This window comes from Brachionichthys hirsutus, unplaced genomic scaffold (assembly GCF_040956055.1).
Source record: "Brachionichthys hirsutus isolate HB-005 unplaced genomic scaffold, CSIRO-AGI_Bhir_v1 contig_1394, whole genome shotgun sequence".
Classification (NCBI taxonomy): domain Eukaryota; kingdom Metazoa; phylum Chordata; class Actinopteri; order Lophiiformes; family Brachionichthyidae; genus Brachionichthys; species Brachionichthys hirsutus.
The window spans coordinates 43,729-63,268 of NW_027180379.1; the positions used below are offsets into that span (position 1 = coordinate 43,729).

A 19,540-nucleotide genomic window follows, 5' to 3' on the forward strand; every position below is an offset into this window, starting at 1 on the left:
GTATTTGCAGTACATTTCCATAATCTGTTGATCCAGTTTCATTATCATTCCTAAACTCTGCACACGTGTTGCCCCGCTAATGATGTTTTTTCCTTTTTCTTTTTTTCACTATTTGCTTTGGGTTTCTCTATTCAGATTTGTGTTAGGTTGTAGTATGATGAGCTCATTTGGTCCCTTTTCGTCTTTCAGATTAAATACAACCCATAATATAAGATTTCTAAAGATATCCATGACATTTCATTGTAATAAATGTAATACATTTTGGTTTTAATGTACTACTTATGACTTTTTACTCATATAATGTGAGTGCAATAATGGGTGATAGCACTGGTGTTCATTTAGCACATAGTCGTTGCGTAACCATTTGACATTTCTGGCCCTCAGTTAATGAGTCTGTCTGAACGTTTGATATGTCCACTACCACAGGGAGTTGTATCTGAATCTCACATCACTTTATTCTTTTTTCTTTGCATTTGATAGTATTGCCTTTAATTATTATTAATAATTTATTGTAGATTGCTATTAATCTATTAATTGTGGAAATTTTAGATTTTACAACTTGATATTGCAACATGCTGTTATTCCGTGAAGGATGGATCCGAAGAGACTGGACTTCTTTTTAGGGTTTGGACACATTTCACTTCCCATCCATGAGGCTCCTTCACTTTCAAGTGACTGGTGGGGAGTGCAGATACTTAAACTCCTAACACAAAGACAGTCATTAGGATCGAGCCTCAACAGTTGAGTCAAAAGCACTGTTATTATAGGCTTTCACAGTCTTTGAAGACACAAGTGTTTGTGTGATGGGGAATTACAGTGCGCGTCATTTGCATTATCAGTTTAACTTGAAAGTGTGAATGTTGGCGAAATGTAATTGTGGCGTAGAGTAGACCCCCACCTCGCTTTGGAGCTGGCCGTTTGAAACACACATCTTCTTTTACACTCCTCTTAAACCATGTTCTCTCTCTGTCCAAAATGTCTTTCTTGTCATCTTACAGACTTGTTATTTGTCCTTGTGTGTTGGCGGTCTGCTGAGTCCTGGTCTGAACAGCTGTCTCTTGTGTTATGCCATGTCTTTGTGTAGTGGTTGCTTGGTTTCTCTTATTTTATTGTTTGGGTGTTTTGTCATCAGGTGAACCATTTTTAGGTAATGGGTCTGACTGAGTATTTTATATTCAATGTTCAAGGATTACCATGAGCCGCATTAATGTGAATGTCCAAACAAACTTTTAAATTACCAATTTTACCATTAAAATTATTTATTAATATGAATATTTTTTCTTTTCCAAAAATAATTCGAGTTTATGAAGAAACAACCTTGATAGTGTGAGATTCAGCTTTGCTTTCCATGCAGAGTTCTGAGAATAAGACTGTACGTTTTTTTTTATTGTTATTTTTGTTGATCCAACTGCGTAGTCAGTCAGGCAGATCCTGTGGCGACAGATTAGGGTTGTTCTGTCCAATTAAAAAATCCTCCTCCTGTTAAATCATGCAGCATTCATGCAGAGACCAAAGCCTTTAGTTTTTAAACCCTTTAACTTTGTAGATCTCGCGTTCCATCCTCTCCCACGAACTGCACAGCAACCATTCGCTCTACACTCGTCAGCTTCCTTTTCTGACCCATCGAACAACGACACAACACACCAGGAGGACATGTGACTGAGGAGACCTGACATCTTTAACCCCTTTGAGATGCATGCGGGCAAAACTTCCCAAACCAGAAAATGATAAATCAGCATTATGGCTGCTGGTCTGAACTGTTTCTGCTACATTTATAAACATTCAGGTGGTGATGAACTCTGTAAAGCAGCCCTGTGTGATTGCCATAATAATTTGATGCATCAAGAACATTATTTATTGATCGCGGTTGGTTTGCCTGAGCCCATTTTTGATATTCACAGTGAGCTCTAATATTGTTGTGCTTGCCTGCCAGCTTTGTCTTAAATGCAGCCTGAACATAGTTGATGCGATTATTTTTTTTACTCGCAGTTTAGTTTTAGCTACTTGAATAATTGCAATGAAGAGGATTAATTGAGGAGAATAGAAAAAAAAAAAAACTTTAAAATTGTATTCAGCAGGCTGGGATATTATGTCTGTGTAAAAGCTTCAACAACAGAGCCCTTTTTTAATAATGCAAGCGTACCCCCAGGGCAAGCATCTATTTACAGAAACCCCATCATGCAGTCTCACACACACACACACACACACGCACATGTGTGTGACCATCATGCCATCATAGCATTTCAAGACTGGCAAAGCTGTCAGAGTGTTTTCTTGTTTTTTTGTCTGCTAAAATGTTCCTCAGTCCTTTGTGATTTTCAGCAGAACTGTTGGAACATGACTGATTTCCATACTGTGTATAAATGTAATCTAATTAGGCTCCACTTCCTACACTGGTTGTGCTATTTATACAATCAAAACCACAATACTTTATAAGGAAAGAAAGAAAGTTCACAAACCTACGATGTAGGACCTTTTCAGCATCTACTGTAATTGTTGCACTCGGGGCATTCCTGCGAAGCTAAACAAAGTAAATAATGTATCCTTAACTTTAGATATACCTAAGTTTTTATATCAATGTAAAGTTTATAAGCTTTAGCTTACTGTATATTACTGAGCAGGTTTGCATTACAAGGACAAAATTGGTCTCTTTTCTCCAGCATTTACACAGGCGCTATATAACGATATCATTGTCTGTCTCTCTGCATATGGGTCACAGAGGTCGCCTCACAGAAAAAGCAACGCATAACATTTCCTTTTATGCACATTTCTATGAAGTACAGACGCCTGAAGCAATAATTACTTGGGCGGAAGACACGGCACACAAAGACAATGTATTTCCCACCGTGTGCAGTTGCCCCACCGGTTCAAAACAATTATGTTCAATATTAATGCTTCCTACACAAAAAAACAATGGACTTTTGTAAAGATTAAAGAAATGCATGAACAAAAATGATCATATTTTATACAATACAACAATTTTAATGCCAACAAGAATGTTCAAATTATCTCAAAAATGCTAAGACCTCATATGAACTAAGCATTTTTGAGATAATTTGAACATCCTTGTTCATAAACCTACAATGCAGGACCTTTTCAGTTGTCTATATAAAATCAACTCTTTCCTGAATTTGGTTGTTGTTGGTGTTTTATTGCTACTAAAGACCTCATATGAACTATAGTAGCAATAAAACACCAACAACAACCAAATTCAGGAAAGAGTTGATTTTATATAGACAACTAAGGGTTCTTCAAACTAAATAATTTAAATGAAAAATGCAAATCTGGAGATAATTAAAAAGAATATTCCTTGTTTCCCAAAGGTGATTAACTTAAAATAAAATAAATCATTGTACTATACTCTCATCATTAACCATGCAATATATAATTCACATGTCCCATATGGCAGGAGTGTTTTCAATACTGAGCATGGAAAAGTATCAGTGCAAAATGCTTGGGGATGGCTGGCTTTTCATCTTATGCTGCTAACACCACGCCGTATCCATTGCTATTCCAGCAGCTGAGCGCCTCGCCTGTGCCACACGGCTGTATGCACTTTGATGGCAGGAGATCCCTGATGCGTTCATTTTATGGACTGAAGGTTTTCAAACTTCCCAAGGGAGTCTTTCACATCTGTCTGATGAGGCGATGTCTACATTTGCTCTCTCTACTCGCCTCCCCTGCATTGAGGATATCTGCTTGAAAAGAAAACAAAAAGACAAATTGATGGCAAACCTGCCCCGGAGTTGTTGGTGTACAACAGCCATATTCCGCGATGGAGTGAATGATGGAGAGTTCGAGCAACTTAATGATACTGTCCATAAGCGTATATCCAAAAAGAACAAGCCTCTGGCTGCCGCTGGCACTGTTTAGAAATGAGTGTTGCATCCCTGTTAACTATTTCATGGACAAAGAGACCCAGAAAAAAGCATGGGCCTCTATCAACTCCAACATGAAATAAAAAAGAGGTTTTAATAAGGGTGTTATACAGAAATTAACATTCATGAGACTGTTTATTTTAATTTGTTTAATCACATGGTTAAAGAGTCATTAGAATGAAAGAACAGTAAAAAGAAGAGATTATCTATTTCTCTTATAAAAGAAGAGTTAACTGAGAGCTCTGATGAATATTTCATTACTTGACTGCAAGACGACAGGCTGAGAAAAACAATGGGATGACAAAATGAAATTATATTTGTGTTGAGCAGCAACTACGAAGGAAGGACAACTAAGGATGCCTGCAAAATTCAATGAATTTTTCATTAAGAATCTTTGCTTCCCCCAAAGTATCAAAAACATTTTGCATTTGACTACCTTTGAGAATGTATTAAATTAAATTCTTTTTTTATTGAACATCATTATAAAAAACATCATTATTCTACACATTCTGAGAACCACAGAGTTCTTTTAAATATCTCCTCCAGAAATGTGTTCCTACTCAGATTGCATCTAGTTTGCACCTGACATTAACATGCACCAGCGTTTTGATCCAATCATGATCTATGAGGACAGCTGAACAGGGTCATGCTGCTCTCCTCCCTCGCTATCCTTGAAGGAAAAGTCAGAAATGCTTTTACTCTTTCTTCCAATGTGATCGGAATATGAAGCTGCTCTCTTTCTGGAGGCTGTTTGTGGATGTGCATCATTGGCAATCTGTCTTCATGCACATGAACACGAATTTTGATGACATTTTCGGGAAATCTGTTGGGAATGTTAAAGGATGATAAAATTGTGGTGATTATGGATTATGTGGATTATGGAGTGAAGCGATCGTGGATTATGGATTACTTTGAAATTTCCGTTAACATTGCAGTCAATGGAGCTTCAAAATTTGTTCCTCAATATCTCGGTTCGTTATTGACCGATGGAATTTGACACACTCATGTAGGATGGGGACCTCTATCTTACCACTAAATTACATTGGGATCTGATCCAGAATGGAGTCAGTACAAAATATTACATTTTAACATTGAAAACCCCATTTACAGATCCAAAAATCTGTTAAAAATACGCATCAACTCCGATTCACTTTTACTTTTCATGATTGGTGTATAAAGATACCAAGAACAATTTAGAAACTTTTAATGATGATCCAGATCACCATGTGTAAATCCAATTAGGAGGGGAATGAGCTGCTTGGCGTTCCTAGTATAATGTTAGACTTCATCTGCAGTTCTTAGATACCCCTGAAATGTCATGCATTTTTCCTATGGGTTGGGATTTGTATGCAGCCCCAATTTTTGTTGCACAAGGTTGTGTAATGCTGTCATTATACTACGGGTCTAGATACTCAATTCTAATTATCCTTTACTATAACTACTGCTCTCTAAAACATTATCAGAGATGTAAAAATATTGGTTGAATTTTAAGGCAAGGAAGAAAGAGGACCGCCCTTATTGCAGTCTGTGCACATGCATTTTCAATAATGTATGACATGCATTGACAGGGAAAATCCAGTCTGTTCAATTAGATGATGCACAGAACTGATTCATATCTGATTTATTCCACATATGATAGATGCTTGATTCTGAGCTTTGATTCCACATTCTTATGTCTTTCTTACACATTCGTAATTCTTAGTAGATCTGTGCCACATGGGAGAAAAATTGGGTCACTCGAACCATTGTAGTGCAAAGACTGTCAGCCTAAATATCCGGTTGGTGTCGAATGAGGACTTAGTTATTTTCAATCCGTCAGCTGTTGTCTCATTTTCAGTTTCTGTATCCAAAATTGTCATTCTCAGAAAAAGATGTGGCTGGAGCGCTCTGTGAAGGCATTGCTCCCCCCACAGAAGTAACCTGCGAGGTGGCCTGTTCAGCAGACTGTGTGGTCGGTTCTTGGTCTTCCTGGTCAACCTGCTCACACAGCTGTGCCACCAAGAGTGCAGAAGGCCGGCAGAGCCGAACTCGAGCAGTGCTCGCCCTCCCAGGGAAAGGTAAGGCAGGGTTCTCTCTGACTTTTCACTCTATGTTAATGACCTTTTTTTTGTCTTGATATCTATGAAAGAAGAGACATTCTGAAAGATGGCAACAGTCTTTAATTTTATATTAACAAATACTCTCGTTTTTACAAATGTAAATTTTACTGGACTTTACAATTGAGATTTTCCTCCCGATGCTTCTATTTATGTCCATCAAAAGTCACATAATATTAGTAATATTGCATATTAATTTTAGATCCATCACCTCATTACCGACATTAAATACCACAGATTAATTCATGATGTTGTTTTCCCCTCCTTTAGAATAAAAGTGTGTTAATATCTCTGTCAGGCTTGAGCGGTCTCCAGTTTGGACTGTGGCATCATGCCATGGAGGTTACATGTAGAAAATAACATAATGTATGAATACAAATAACGCCCGGATATATGACAGCCAGGATTCAGGCTCTATGGGCCAATATTGATTGTCACGGCATGGCAGTGGGCTGTGTTTTGCTCTTAATTCATTGACTGTGACCTCATTGTGACTTTTCCTTTGCAATGACAACAAATTTAAATTCCATTCTGCTAACTTCAACAAACGCTTGTGCTTCTGCAAAGCAGCCGGTGCATGGGCAGGAACAGTATCATGACTTCCAGCAACAAACTGCAGCTAGTACTGAAGGTCAAATTGAGTTTACATTTGTGCAAATAACATGCACCCTGCAAAACAGCCTTGTTTTGCTGGACTAGTGCTCACTCAAACACATCAAAAGGCTGTCTTTCCCTCTGTTGCTTCCTGTGTGTTGCACGCCAGAAGGTAAGCAGTGTCCAGCTGCGGCAGCCCTGGAGGAATGGAGAGTCTGTAATGACCACTCATGTATGGTCCTCTACTGGGAAGCCTCAGCCTGGGGTCCGTGCATCGAGGATGCCTTAATGGATCTCAGTGGATCCAGCTTCTTGAACGGGACCGCCCCCTGTGCAACGGGATTTCAGATCCGCAAAGTGATCTGCACCAAGATGAATACAGGCCCCGTCATCAATAAAAGGTAGGTGCTCTGACCAGGGTTATCTTAATTATGGTATTTCCAATTTATAATTAGACAATATAAAAATTACTCAATATCAGTATTATACATATTCGTTTTTTTTCCCCTTGACAGCTCTTTTCATATGGCAATGAAATTATTTTTCTCAATGGTACCCAAAGGCGAAAGCTTTGAGTCATTTTGTTTATTAATATACGGTAAAACCACATCTACCATATTTAGTTTGGGAAGGTGTTTCTCCAAAGTCTGTGTAACAAAGCATTTGATCATAAATAGAATAAATGGTTTTTTACCTATTCTAAATGTTTAATGGGAAGAATTGTATCTCATGCCACAAAATGTCGACTCTTGAGTCATTATGCTAATAAGTGAAAGGCGCTTTGAAGCATCATTTTTTTTTACTGTTTTATAACTCTCTGACATTCCCGCTATGCTTAGTTCTAGACACCGGAAGGGCAAAATAGTTCCCAAGAGAAACAAAACAGAAAATTATGGTGCTGAAGAAGAAAGAGTGTTGTAAAATATGCAGAGGAATTCAGAGGTGATCGTGTTTCTCTCACAAAAAAACAAACTTAATGTTTTAAGATTCCAACAGGATCTCATTTTAAAACACAGAGTGTATGCTTTTACTTAGTGACAAATGACCCAAAGGACTTGAAGCATTGTGAAAATACATCTCCAGGGTTTTGTAAATTGAGCTCTTCTTTTGTGCATTCTGCCGGTGCCGAGGATCTTCCTCTGTATAAGCTTGAAATTCATTTTGCTTATGCTCCTCCATTATCGACTGCCGTTCCAGCAATGCGACGCCAAACGCTGCGCAGCGCTTATGTGCTGTCACTGTAATGATGTTATAACACACAGTAGGAAGATAGATTTGTAAATAATTCAAGAAGTTTACCCTTCTTTACCTCAATACATTATTGACAGTGCCATAAAATGGATTATGGAGAGGGTTTTTTTTCCATATGGATGTCCTATCTCCCAACACAGAGGCTTTAAGGAACGCTGCCACCCGTGATCCACCAGCAGATCTTTCCGGTGCTGTATCCTGTAAATTAAATCCCTTCTTTGCTATTCATATGTAGCAGTGGCAAAACCATCAATAACAACTTACTGTCTCTCAACACTGGCAAAGACATAGTCAGGGTTTGACTGTCTTTCCAGAATGGCATAGATTATTATATTATAAGTAACATATATCCTTTACTAATAGTTAAAGCTATTTCCTTAGCTTTAACTCATTTTACCAAAAGACATGTTTAATCTATAAGATATTCCTTTGTTTTTTCTTAACTGCCACCATCTGATTGGCAGATACCTGAAAGTTTTTGTTGCTAAGCTACTTGAGAAAGGTCATTTAACTCAGAAAACATCCACAAGAGTCCACATGTGCAGCCGGGAAAACAGACCTCTGTCTCCTAGACAGACATTGGCTCAATGAAAGGTCACTAGGTTTTTCCTGGTGTCAGTACAGAGCCCTCAAGAAAAATTGCAAATTGAATTTACAGTTACTTTCATCACTTAAGAAGATACATTATTTATTCATAAACAAAATAAATGTCAATAAGAGTGCAAAATATGTGTATTGTGTATTATGTGGGGGATTATTTATTTTAACACACTGTAATAAGAACTGTAAATAAGATTGCTCAATACCCCTACAGGGACTGTATTTAATATTTTTATATTAAATAGTAGAAATCTTCAGTCAGAAAGTCTGCAAAAATACCAAGTGTGTTCCTTCCAAGTAATATAAGCGTAAGTTTATACTTATACAAATACATACATTCGTAAATTGTGACAGAACAACAACACACTAAATTGAATAAAATATATGACACTTTCATGTGTGGTAATTTATTTTATTTTATTTTGAAATTTACAAATACTGATTTTTTTCTTCTGTAGGGAAAATTAATGGCAGATTTTATTGATGTTGGTATCAACTTTATTCTGAGGGTTGTAACAGCAGATAAATACACCAGTGTAAGGTTCATTTAATTACAGTAGCTGTATTTTGAAGAGATAATCACCAACATGTGAAAGACAATTAATGTTTCTAACCATATTACAGCTGAACACCGTGGCCTAGACTGTGAGCCTGATCCCTTCATTCTGGGCAAAGTAGGCAGTTTTCACCTAGCTGCTCTGTTGCGTTGCCATGCCCTCTAGCATCCATCACTGCAAAGAAGGGAGAGAGAGGGGATCAAGCAAGGGGAGGATGGGTTTTATGAATCCTTATCCTTTGGCATACTTTGATCTCATTCCTGTTTGTGCTGGCTTTCTGCAGTTGCTGGAATGTGGCCCCATGCTGGGTCTCTACTGAGACCTGGATCAGCTTATTTAGCAAAGGAAGCCACTCGCTATTTAAAAAGTGTTAAAATTATGTGTGTGCATGGCCATTCATGTGTGTGTTAAGGAAGGGGTTTGTCTTCTTGTTGATAAAGACATCAAAGTGCAGACTTATTAGATTTTACTTAGCTGCATTAATCTGCACCACTTCAAGGTTGTACAACAAACAAAATGCAACGCAGCCAAAGGGTGCATTATAAATGTGTTCTAAAAGATGTGTAGCAGAGAGAAAAAACAGGATTATTTTCTATTTTAAAACAAAGAAATTGGTAAAACTCTGTGAAGTGCTCTTTAAGACCTGATAATTGTGTCCTTGGTGTGGCAGGAATGATTCATTGGTAAACAATTTGTATAGCCTCACTTTTTGCAGGTTTAATTAGTAGCTGTGCGGTGGACTTTGATTGATTTATTATTGGAACATTCAGTCTCCTTGATAACAACAACAGTCTGCAACTGTTTTGTACATTGTTACAAGATACATGCACCCACCTAGTTGTTATTTTAAATAAGCTGCTCCTACATTTAAGTGGTGGTTGTAATCCATTTTAAGTATACTACTATCTACTGCTGTACTTTCAGATTGTCCTGTGAGGGGTCGCCACAGCAAATCACCCAACTTCACCCTGTCCTTTGCATCGTCCTCTCTCATGTCCTCCCCCACTACGTCCATGTATCTTCTCCTGGGTCGACCTCTGGCCCTGTTCCCAGGCAGTCCAATCCTCAGCATCCTTCTACCGATATAGTCCCTGTCTCTCCTCTGGACTTGTCCAAACCATCGAAGTCTGGTCTCGCTGATCTTATAATAATAATAATAATGCTTGATTTTTATATAGCGCTGTTCTAGGCACTCAAAGACGCTTCACATTCATTTACACCATACCTGGTGGTGGTAAGACTGACAGGAGCGAGGCTGCCAATTTGCACCATCGGCCCTCCTGACCACCACCAACATTCACTCGCTCACAACATTCACACAGGCAATGTGGGTGACAACGGACACATGCGCCGGAGCCGGGAATCAAACCGCCGACCTCTCCCATCTTATCTCCAAAACGTCTAACCTTCACTGTCCAACTTTTTCTCTCATTTCTAATCCTATCCAACCAACTCCAAAGGAGAACCTCAGCATCTTCATCTCCACCACTAGCTCCGCCTCCTGTCTTTTCCTCAGAGCCACTGTCTCTAAGCCGTCCATCATGGCTGGCCTCACCAATGTCTTGTAGACCTTTCCCTCCATCCTCGCTGACACTCTCCTATCACAGAGCACACCTGATATTTTCCTCCACCCGTTCCAGCCTGTCCGCACATGATTCTTCACTTCCTTTCCACATTCTCTCCATCACTCTGCTCTGTTGACCCTCGGTACTTGAAGTCCTCTACCTTCTTTATGTCTATCCCTTGTAACCTCACTGTTCCTTGTAGGACCTTCTCATTTACACACATATAATCTGTTTTACTCCTGCTCACCTTCATTCCTCTCTTTTCTAAAGCAGACCTCCACTTCTCTAAATTATCCTCTACCTGCTCTCACTGCAGATCACAATGTCATCTGCAAACATCATATTCCAAGGAGCTTCCTCTCTCACCTCATCTGTTGAGCTATCACCATAGCAAACAAAAAAGGGGCTCACCGTTTTTGTGTACTGTATTACTATAAAGACTGAAAAAATTGCAACATTATTTTTATGTAACTCTTTAATGTTATATAACAGCAAATTTAATGTGGATTGAAATTTATACCTAATGCTAACATGCTGGATTAGAAAAAGAAAGAAATGTATTTACCTCGTTAGATGTTCAAGAAGCATAAGGCCTGGAATTGTTGTTATTTTATTTGAGGGCAAACACGAGTCTTCCATCAATTGCTGAACTGCCTCCCTTTTTGGGGGGAAAAGAATAAAGCATGCAAAATATTTTCACACAAAGGAACATGCTAATTTGCAAACTTTACAGATTGAGAATGACCAGCACGACAATTATCAGTTGTTTACTGCATATGCAATCAAATTAGGATTTATTTCATGCTTATTTAAAGGTCTATGTCTGTCCTAACAAGGTGTGCAATGACATTAGTGGCTCCAACAAGAGCAGCTGAAGAGAAGCTGATGAGATTCAGGCTAAATTAAATAATGAACATCCCATACTGTGATGTTTCCGCTAATCAGTTTGTTAAATACATATTTTAACATGAGGAATTTGTGTTAGCAGCTATATTCAAATGCATACATATTAAACTATTCCTCTACATAGTTGTAATTCACTTATTGTCTCTTTTCATTTATTACCTCCACTAACAAGCGTTGGAATAGATGTGTGAGGTGGTTATGTGTTGTTTGCTTGTTTCTGTAGGTCTGTGATTGTTCCGGTTAGGGGTCACCACAGCAGATCATTAATTTCCATTTCAACCTTTCTCTGTCGCCTGCATGTCCTCCAACACCACTTCCATAAACCTCCTCTTTGGCCTTCTTCTTCTCTTGCCTGGCAGCTCCATCCTAATCATCCTTCTCTCAATATATATTCCTCATTCCCTCTTCCAAACCATCTCAATTTTGTCTCCCTCAATTTGTCTCCAAACCATCCAAACCATCCTACCCACACTGTTCCGCGACCATTCCAATTCTTGTTGATTCTGCTGAGTCCAAATGAAAATAACATCTTAAATATCTTAAACTCTCAATTTCCATCTTCATCTTTTAGTTCGTGCCACTATCTTTCAGCTGTACAGCAAGTGTTTTGTACGGCACGTATTTTTGTTTTTCGTTGTTATATTTAATGTATATATTTGTAAAGCCTCTGTTTTTTGATAATACTTACATATATTTACATATGCATATGTTGCATTTCCCTTTTTACTGGTTTTGGTTGAAACCTGAAATTCATGCTGCATATCTTTATTCAATAAATGTGACGACAGACAGTGCAAATGTATCTTTCGTCACATCACACATTTAATGCCCTCAGCGTTTAGGCTCTCGCCTCGTCTTTCTTACGGTAATGGCGTGGTAGTGTGTTGTCATTTTCTCAGATAATTTAAACCTAACTTAATTTTCATCTTATTAATGATGAAAAGTAGGTTGTTGGATGATTAAAAAAGGGTAAAATGCTCTGATTAATTATTTTGGCTCTGCACAGCCGACTCTAAGACATCCCTTTTCTCATGATAGATGACATACAAGAACCTTTTGCGCATGAATACTGGGAGTGTCTCTCTTTTATTGTAATATGACTATATATTTTTTTTACCCCACAATGAAACACAATGTGTGACAAATCTGGAATTTTTGACATTTGTCCACATTTTGTTTGAGCTTGCAGGCAAGCGGGCATATAATATTTATTTTTGTTGATGTTGTCATTGTTGTTTTTCCTGTCGGGAGATGTGTGATGTCAAGGACAGGCCAGCTGTTTCACTGCACTCTTCTGTTACCAGCAAGACAGTGGAAATGTATCATTCGTCGCCCTCGGGTTGAAGAGAATTTCAGACCATGGTTTGTCTCTGTTTTAGGTGTTCAGATCTTGCTCGTCCAGAAACAGTTCAGCCCTGTTTGCTTCCTTGCAAGAACGACTGCATTGTGACACCCTTCAGTGAATGGACAGCTTGCCCTTCAACTTGCATACCAGGTAGCTCTTAAGAATGTGAACTTTCCATGAAATATTCTTCTAAAGGCACAAATACTGTATGTCAAATGTGATAATTCAAGTTTACTGACTAACTATGCTTGAGTGGTGGTACTAAATATCAATGGCAATATTTAATAGAATTACACAGCAATAACCATGAATTGACTCCGTGGCGTGGTGAAATAAAAACGTGACAATTAAAACTTGAGAAAAATAAATCACGATATTGTTGTGAGTGTCTCTCTCATGGAAACAAGACACTTCACCCACATTGCCCGGGCGGATGCGCACGCTGCAACCAGCAGCAGACTACAGTTGAAGTGTAACTGCTGTAAACCAATTCTACCTTCGGGTACAAATAAAGTAACCTTACCTTACCTTACCTTTACTACATTATATTATGGCATTACATGAAATTTAAAAAAAGCTATACTTTTAATTTGGCATATGTAAATCTATATCCAAAAGATAGTACAGCTTACAGTTAAAATATCAAGACATGAGGAATATGAGAGAAAAACCTCATAAGGGATAACATTGCCACCAGGGACTCTAGCTTTAAAATGTTGCCAACCAAATGTGCTCTCTCCCTTGGTGTCTCTGGTGTATTCAATGATGACGTTTAAGTGTAAATGAGAGTGTTAACCGTCCGTAACATTCAGCTGACACATCACGATGAAGATGGGGCATTTAATGGGTTTCAATGTGTGTACTGTAAGTATCTTGGAAATCAAAAAGTATGTAATTGTTTTAAAAAGAATTGAGCAGGCATCTCATGTCTGTAAATATGCTCTAGTCCATTGGGTCCACTGATGATGCAATCACTTTCTTAATTGCAGCATTTTCAATGTTCAGTAATTAGTGTTGTGTAATGAGCCTTGGAGCAGGAGCCAAATGAAACCGTTGCAGTGTTGTGAGTCCAAAGGCAGTCTGCAGCGAAGTGGAAGACGCCACAGCTTCAAGGGCAAACTGCTTTCACTTGGATGAACGTTGACACAGCAGACATATAGGAAATGACACTGTGCAACAAACTGTGTTTACTTAGTGCTGCTTTCTTCTGATGGTTGTGCTTCATGTTCAACAGATAATACGACTGCTGTCACACAGTCTCGGTATAGGATCATCATTCAGCGGTCCTCAAATGGAGGTCAAGAGTGTCCTGACACGCTGTATGAAGAAAGAGAGTGTGAAACGCTTCCTGTATGTCCAGTGTATAGGTAAGACATCAATTATTACACTGTCTTCTTCCCAGGATACATAATCCTTGTTCATCTACAGTACATTAGCACAGCCTGTGAAGGAAATAGTTTTGAATTGCTTACAATCGCTTAATTATTAAGGCTTATTAAAGGAGAATAACTTCTGCTGTAAAAGCTTTTTCTTCCCAACTTTGTTCACTAAACTAACCAAAATATATATATATATATATATATATATATATATTATATACTTTGAATAATGTATAAATCGTATGTGCTGTGAATCTGAAGATTACCCAAATCCCTTTTCTTGCATAAATAACGGCTGCACATTGGATTTTGCCTTTGGTCAAGATCGGCAATTACAAAACAAAGAAAAAACACCCGCACACACATTTATATATATTGTCTGCTGTGCAAATGAAGATTTAACTATAAACTGTGTTGTAGGTGGAGGACACACAAGTGGCACATCTGTATTCTGGTTCCTGATTCTGTGCGACGTGGATTATCTGGACCAGGGGAGCAGTGTGGGAATGGGGTAGAAACAAGAGGCAAGTGTTTTCTTTCTTTTGACATATTTAATGCTGTACACATGTCAGCTGCCACCACCTGACACCTTAAGCTTTCCTCTTCCATTTATTTTTTATCCTTACCTAATGAGACCTACCGAGCAGACTCAGAATGGCTCCTTGATCAAGAAAGTGGTAGAAAACTAAATTTGTCTAACACGAATAACAAGATGAACCTTTTCTGTTTCTGAAAGGTGAACGAAAACAGTATACAATCTTTAATAATGTAACATAATAAAATCAAAACTGTAAAACAAAAATTCCCCCTGAATGCATAAATGAAAGTGTTTCCACAGCTTCAAACTCGCATCCATAATGAACATTTTCATAATTATTGCTTCACAAATCATATCACAAATAAAATTTAATGTTCAGGCTACACTAAAGCAGTTAAGAGTAAATATACTGCAGTTAGTTGCTTTAAGCTTTATTTGAGCAACTGTACTGCTGAATGTGTTCTGGATATACTCGCTTGTATTGCTAGGTTTTAATCTGTTATTTATCAAAATCATGTTGTACGTTGAAAGTTTTATCTTCTTTTACTATTGTTTCCATTGGGGTGTCATTCTACACTCCAGCTGTGTTTATTTCATTGTAAGCATATTCTCATTTTGTCTTATTATAATGTGATACTGATTATTGTCAGCATGCCTGCACAGCAGAATTACCTCTTTGATGAAACAACGGTTACAGTATATCTTGGGTTTTGTACTGTGTCCCAGTGAGTGTCAACCATAAATGATTACCATTCGTAGCATGCTTCTAGATTATGTGGATTCCTGCATACTGTCTTTCTGAGTTGATCTGAGAGTGGAGTCCTCAAAGCGATTTCAGCCACATTGCTAAGAAGCAATGGATGATTTCAGATTCATTTAGAGAACGGGTGTCAAACTCATTTTCTCCAAGGGCCACATTAGCATTATGTTTGCCCTCCAAAGGCCAAATGTAAACCCTAACACAGTAAAACATTTAACTACACGTAATGTCATTTAATGTAAAATAAATGTAACTACTCCTTAACATGCTGTTAAATAGCAATTGTTTTTTTTATTAAACTTTTTAGCCACCACAGTAATTAAAATAAAAGATTCAGTTTTTATATCACTTTTTTTAAAGGTTATAGCTTAAAAACTGTTAGAGATAAAGCCATACTGTAAATGAGAAAAATCATAAGTATGAACCAAAGTTTGTGATGGGAATAAATTAACACATCTAATCATGTGGAAACGTTCCATTCAAATGCAATCATCACGCAGGAACAAAGATAATTGATGCAAAACCAAAAAGCCACCACCTTGTCTTGTCATGGACATGCGCAAATCAACCGAAGTGGGCAAGATAAAGAACATTCCCCGAGTCAATGCCACGGAAAAGACGTCACTTTCAGGATCGGCACTGGACAGGTCCGTATATTGCCGACTACCTAAGGAGCTGTCCAGTGCTGATCGTGAGCCCATATGTAGCTGGCGACATATGGGGGCCACAAAAAAATATGTAGGGGGGGCACATTTGGCCCCCAGGCCTTGAGTTTGACGCATGTGATTTAGAGGAAAACAAATGTCCCTAAAACACCTAAAAATGGTATCTTCTAATTTTTTTACAGGATTCAAGTGATGTTTTCACTGGTTTGCACACTTTTTCCTGGCAGTATAATTATGACTGACATTTCTCAAGTGACTTTCTATGACTTTTTCGTGAGGACTGAGGAAGTGTCTGTAGTACTCTCAGTTTAAGAGCAACCTTCATTGACCTTCAACGCTTCCTCTGTGAATGATGATTAGAAAATGACTGTTAAATACCTGTGACATTTCATATCTTAAGTATTAGCCTGGAATTTGCTGTCAGTTGATGCACAAGGTTTAAATATAGATTTTTGGTAGCAAGAATGTATTCAGGGATTCCTTTCAGTCACTGGGTGAGTTAACATTTCAGTGCAAATGGCATGTAAATGTCAAATTTGAGGCACAATTAGAGCAAAATAGAACAATAGCAATGGGCATTAAAACTTTTAATAAGAACATATTAAAGACCAAAAAAAATACATACAATACTGTTGATTCGTACACAAAGTTTAAGCACCAATTTGCAGCTCTTCTTAGTCACAACTTGTCCTTTTACAAGAAAATGAATCTACCTGGCAAGATGATTGGATGAGTGAGCTTTGGACAGGTCACAATAAATGGTCAATCAATAAATGGCTAAAATTAGCATTAGCGGTTGACTTGGCTCACTTATCTTCGAGGCTTTGTGAAATAGAGCTGGATATTGGCAGGAACTGGAAAATGCTATTCACATCGTGCTACACCATGTCAAGCGCAGTGTGCGATGTGTGTGTTGATAAAAGGGCCATGCAATAAATGGGAATTGTTTCTGTTTCAAGTAGGTGTGTGTGCAGGCCCTTGCAATATGGGTCCATGATATCAGGCTGTGCTGTGGCGTGCTGTGATGATGGATGAAAAGCAGGACGATGGCCCTCAGGATCTTGTTAGCATATCTTGTTTTTAGATTTCCACCATCATAATCAAATATGTTCTTTTTGTGTCGCCTGCTTGTACCATAACCTCACTACCACATTCAGGCATTCTATTCAAAATGCTAAGAAAGCTGCGCGTCCTGCACGTTGTCTCCAATCTGCCTCTCACAGTAGAAACTGCACATTGTCTCTTCTCCAAAATGCCAGATACCATTAAAAGTTAGCTTTGACCTGCGAGTCAGAATAGCAGGCAGGTCTTGACCCAGTGAAGACGATAAGGATACAAATGGTTCCTGACTATTTTAGCTTTGATCTGCTGCAGTGACCCTAGTTTGATGTACTGCCTTGAAACAATGTGAGAGTGAGATCAATGTTCCTGAATGTTTAGTATATTCCTGTAGGCAGATATTCAGGGGCATGAAAAATTATTTTCCACATTTTAGATGTGCCTTTTCCCATGACCAGCCCGAGGCACTCAGATGTCAAAAACATGATGGTTGACCATTATTGTGATGTGCTGCCACATGGATCGATTATCACGACGAAGGAAATCAAGTCTGTATTTATAGACTGAGATAAATACATATTTTTTTATGCATAAATATTTTACCTGTGAGAGTGGCAGCAGTTTTGTTTAGTCTAATTACAGGAAGTTATACTGGGGGATATGCAAATATATCAAGAACCTTTAAAATGGTTCAGGGCCATCTACATATACTCACAATATTCAGCAGTAGGCTATTTTCCATTTCTAATCGAGGTATTGAAAGTGGTAGAACATTTTTTGCAGAATGAAGATGCAGATTGTGCAGCATCATGATGTCAGGCTAGTCAACACCCGCTTTTCACTGCTGTGACTTGGGTTACAAAGAAATATAGAGTAGAAGGTGAAAGCCTGCTTCTATGTTATAGAATAGGATTCACTGGGACATGATGATGTCTTCTTTCACTGGTAAACAGCGCTGGATTAGGGCAGAAGCCAACGTGATTGCAAATGTTAATTTCTCCACAAGGTTTGGCTGTGCCCCCCCCCCCCCCCCCCAGCTGGCTCCTCTAAAGCTTGCTGGCTCTCAGCAGTTAAGTAGCAGCTGAGCCCCTCTAGTCTGGATGGTCTTCAGCACATATGGGACTGGAAAGCATTTTGACACGTGCACATTTTTTTAAACTCCATTGCAATAGTATGTTATATTCTGTACTTATGAATAAATTAGACAACAATGACTCATTTGTGTCAGATGCGACAACTTAAAAATGCCTACTAGATACGCATTGACGAACACTCCCAAAGCGAGAGATGCTGAAAGTCTGAATATCACATTGACTTGTGTGCAGCATCAGAAATATTTTGATGATTAACCGGCTGCATCTAAGCGCAGTCAACAATCTAGTGTGACATTGTTGTATTTGGTGGATAAGCTTTATATTATTAGCTTCCTTTACTTATCTGCCAAATATTGGAGAATTTGGTGTTTAAAGTGAAGAACTTGAAGTTCACAAATCTTAGAAGAAATTATACTGGATAATGCAATAATTTGTGTATTACTAGTTATTGATAATATATGTTTGTGTGTCTGTATATATATCAGACCCACTTTTTGTCCACACAGTTAGTCTGATGCGCTGACATCACAACCACAGCATACTGCACTGCGTGCTGTTTACAGACATCTGTAAATATTAGCTGCCAGAACTATTTGAAAGGCATCTGCTCCACCAGAGTGCACATCACAATTATTTGTTGCTTTTGTTTGGCATATGTGCAGATCACTGAGTTCACTGACTATCCATAAATAGGCTGTGATTCAGCTGAATAAACAAAAACACAAAAGGAGAAGTTTGATATGAACAAAGAAAACACGTGAAATGTGAGGGTGTGACGCGTGTTAATTGGGTTGAATCTCACAGTCAATGTGTGAGTGTAGGTACACATGATTATAAGCAGATAAGGATGAGAAGAAGTATATGGGAACACGTTCGGATCACCATTGCTCCATTTTTTTGAGATTAGTGCACGTGTGCATTGGTTCCCCATGTCTTTCCATTGCCTTTGTTTGCACCCATTCCAGATATAAATGTATGTAGAGAGTTATTATTATCGATCGCTCCTATAATGGAGTTTCAGGGGTAAGTGTCAACAGGGCTGAAGGTTGTCAGCATTATGGTGGTTCAGAAAGGTATAGGTATACAGTGAGGTTGATAGCGGAGGAGGCTCTCAGTTGGTGAGAGGGTGTAAAGAGGGGAAGGAAATCAGAGTCACAGATATGCCAGATTGTTTAGAGTCTTAAAAGAAGGAAGCAGTATCATGAAATCAGTGCCGGAATGGACGCCAGTGGAGCAATACGCTGTCTGTAAGG

General features: G+C 38.4%; 1 protein-coding gene across 1 annotated transcript in view; it reads left to right on the top strand.

Annotated features, from left to right (window-relative positions):
• The window catches only part of thsd7ba (thrombospondin, type I, domain containing 7Ba), a 97,072-nt gene that overhangs the window by 39,564 nt on the left and 37,968 nt on the right, over nucleotides 1-19,540 (top strand). The window contains exons 7-11 of the mRNA XM_068757916.1: nucleotides 5,744-5,935; nucleotides 6,738-6,969; nucleotides 12,827-12,942; nucleotides 14,027-14,159; nucleotides 14,592-14,695. Coding sequence (XP_068614017.1) covers nucleotides 5,744-5,935; nucleotides 6,738-6,969; nucleotides 12,827-12,942; nucleotides 14,027-14,159; nucleotides 14,592-14,695 — 777 coding nt within the window. The remainder of the gene's footprint in view (nucleotides 1-5,743; nucleotides 5,936-6,737; nucleotides 6,970-12,826; nucleotides 12,943-14,026; nucleotides 14,160-14,591; nucleotides 14,696-19,540) is intronic.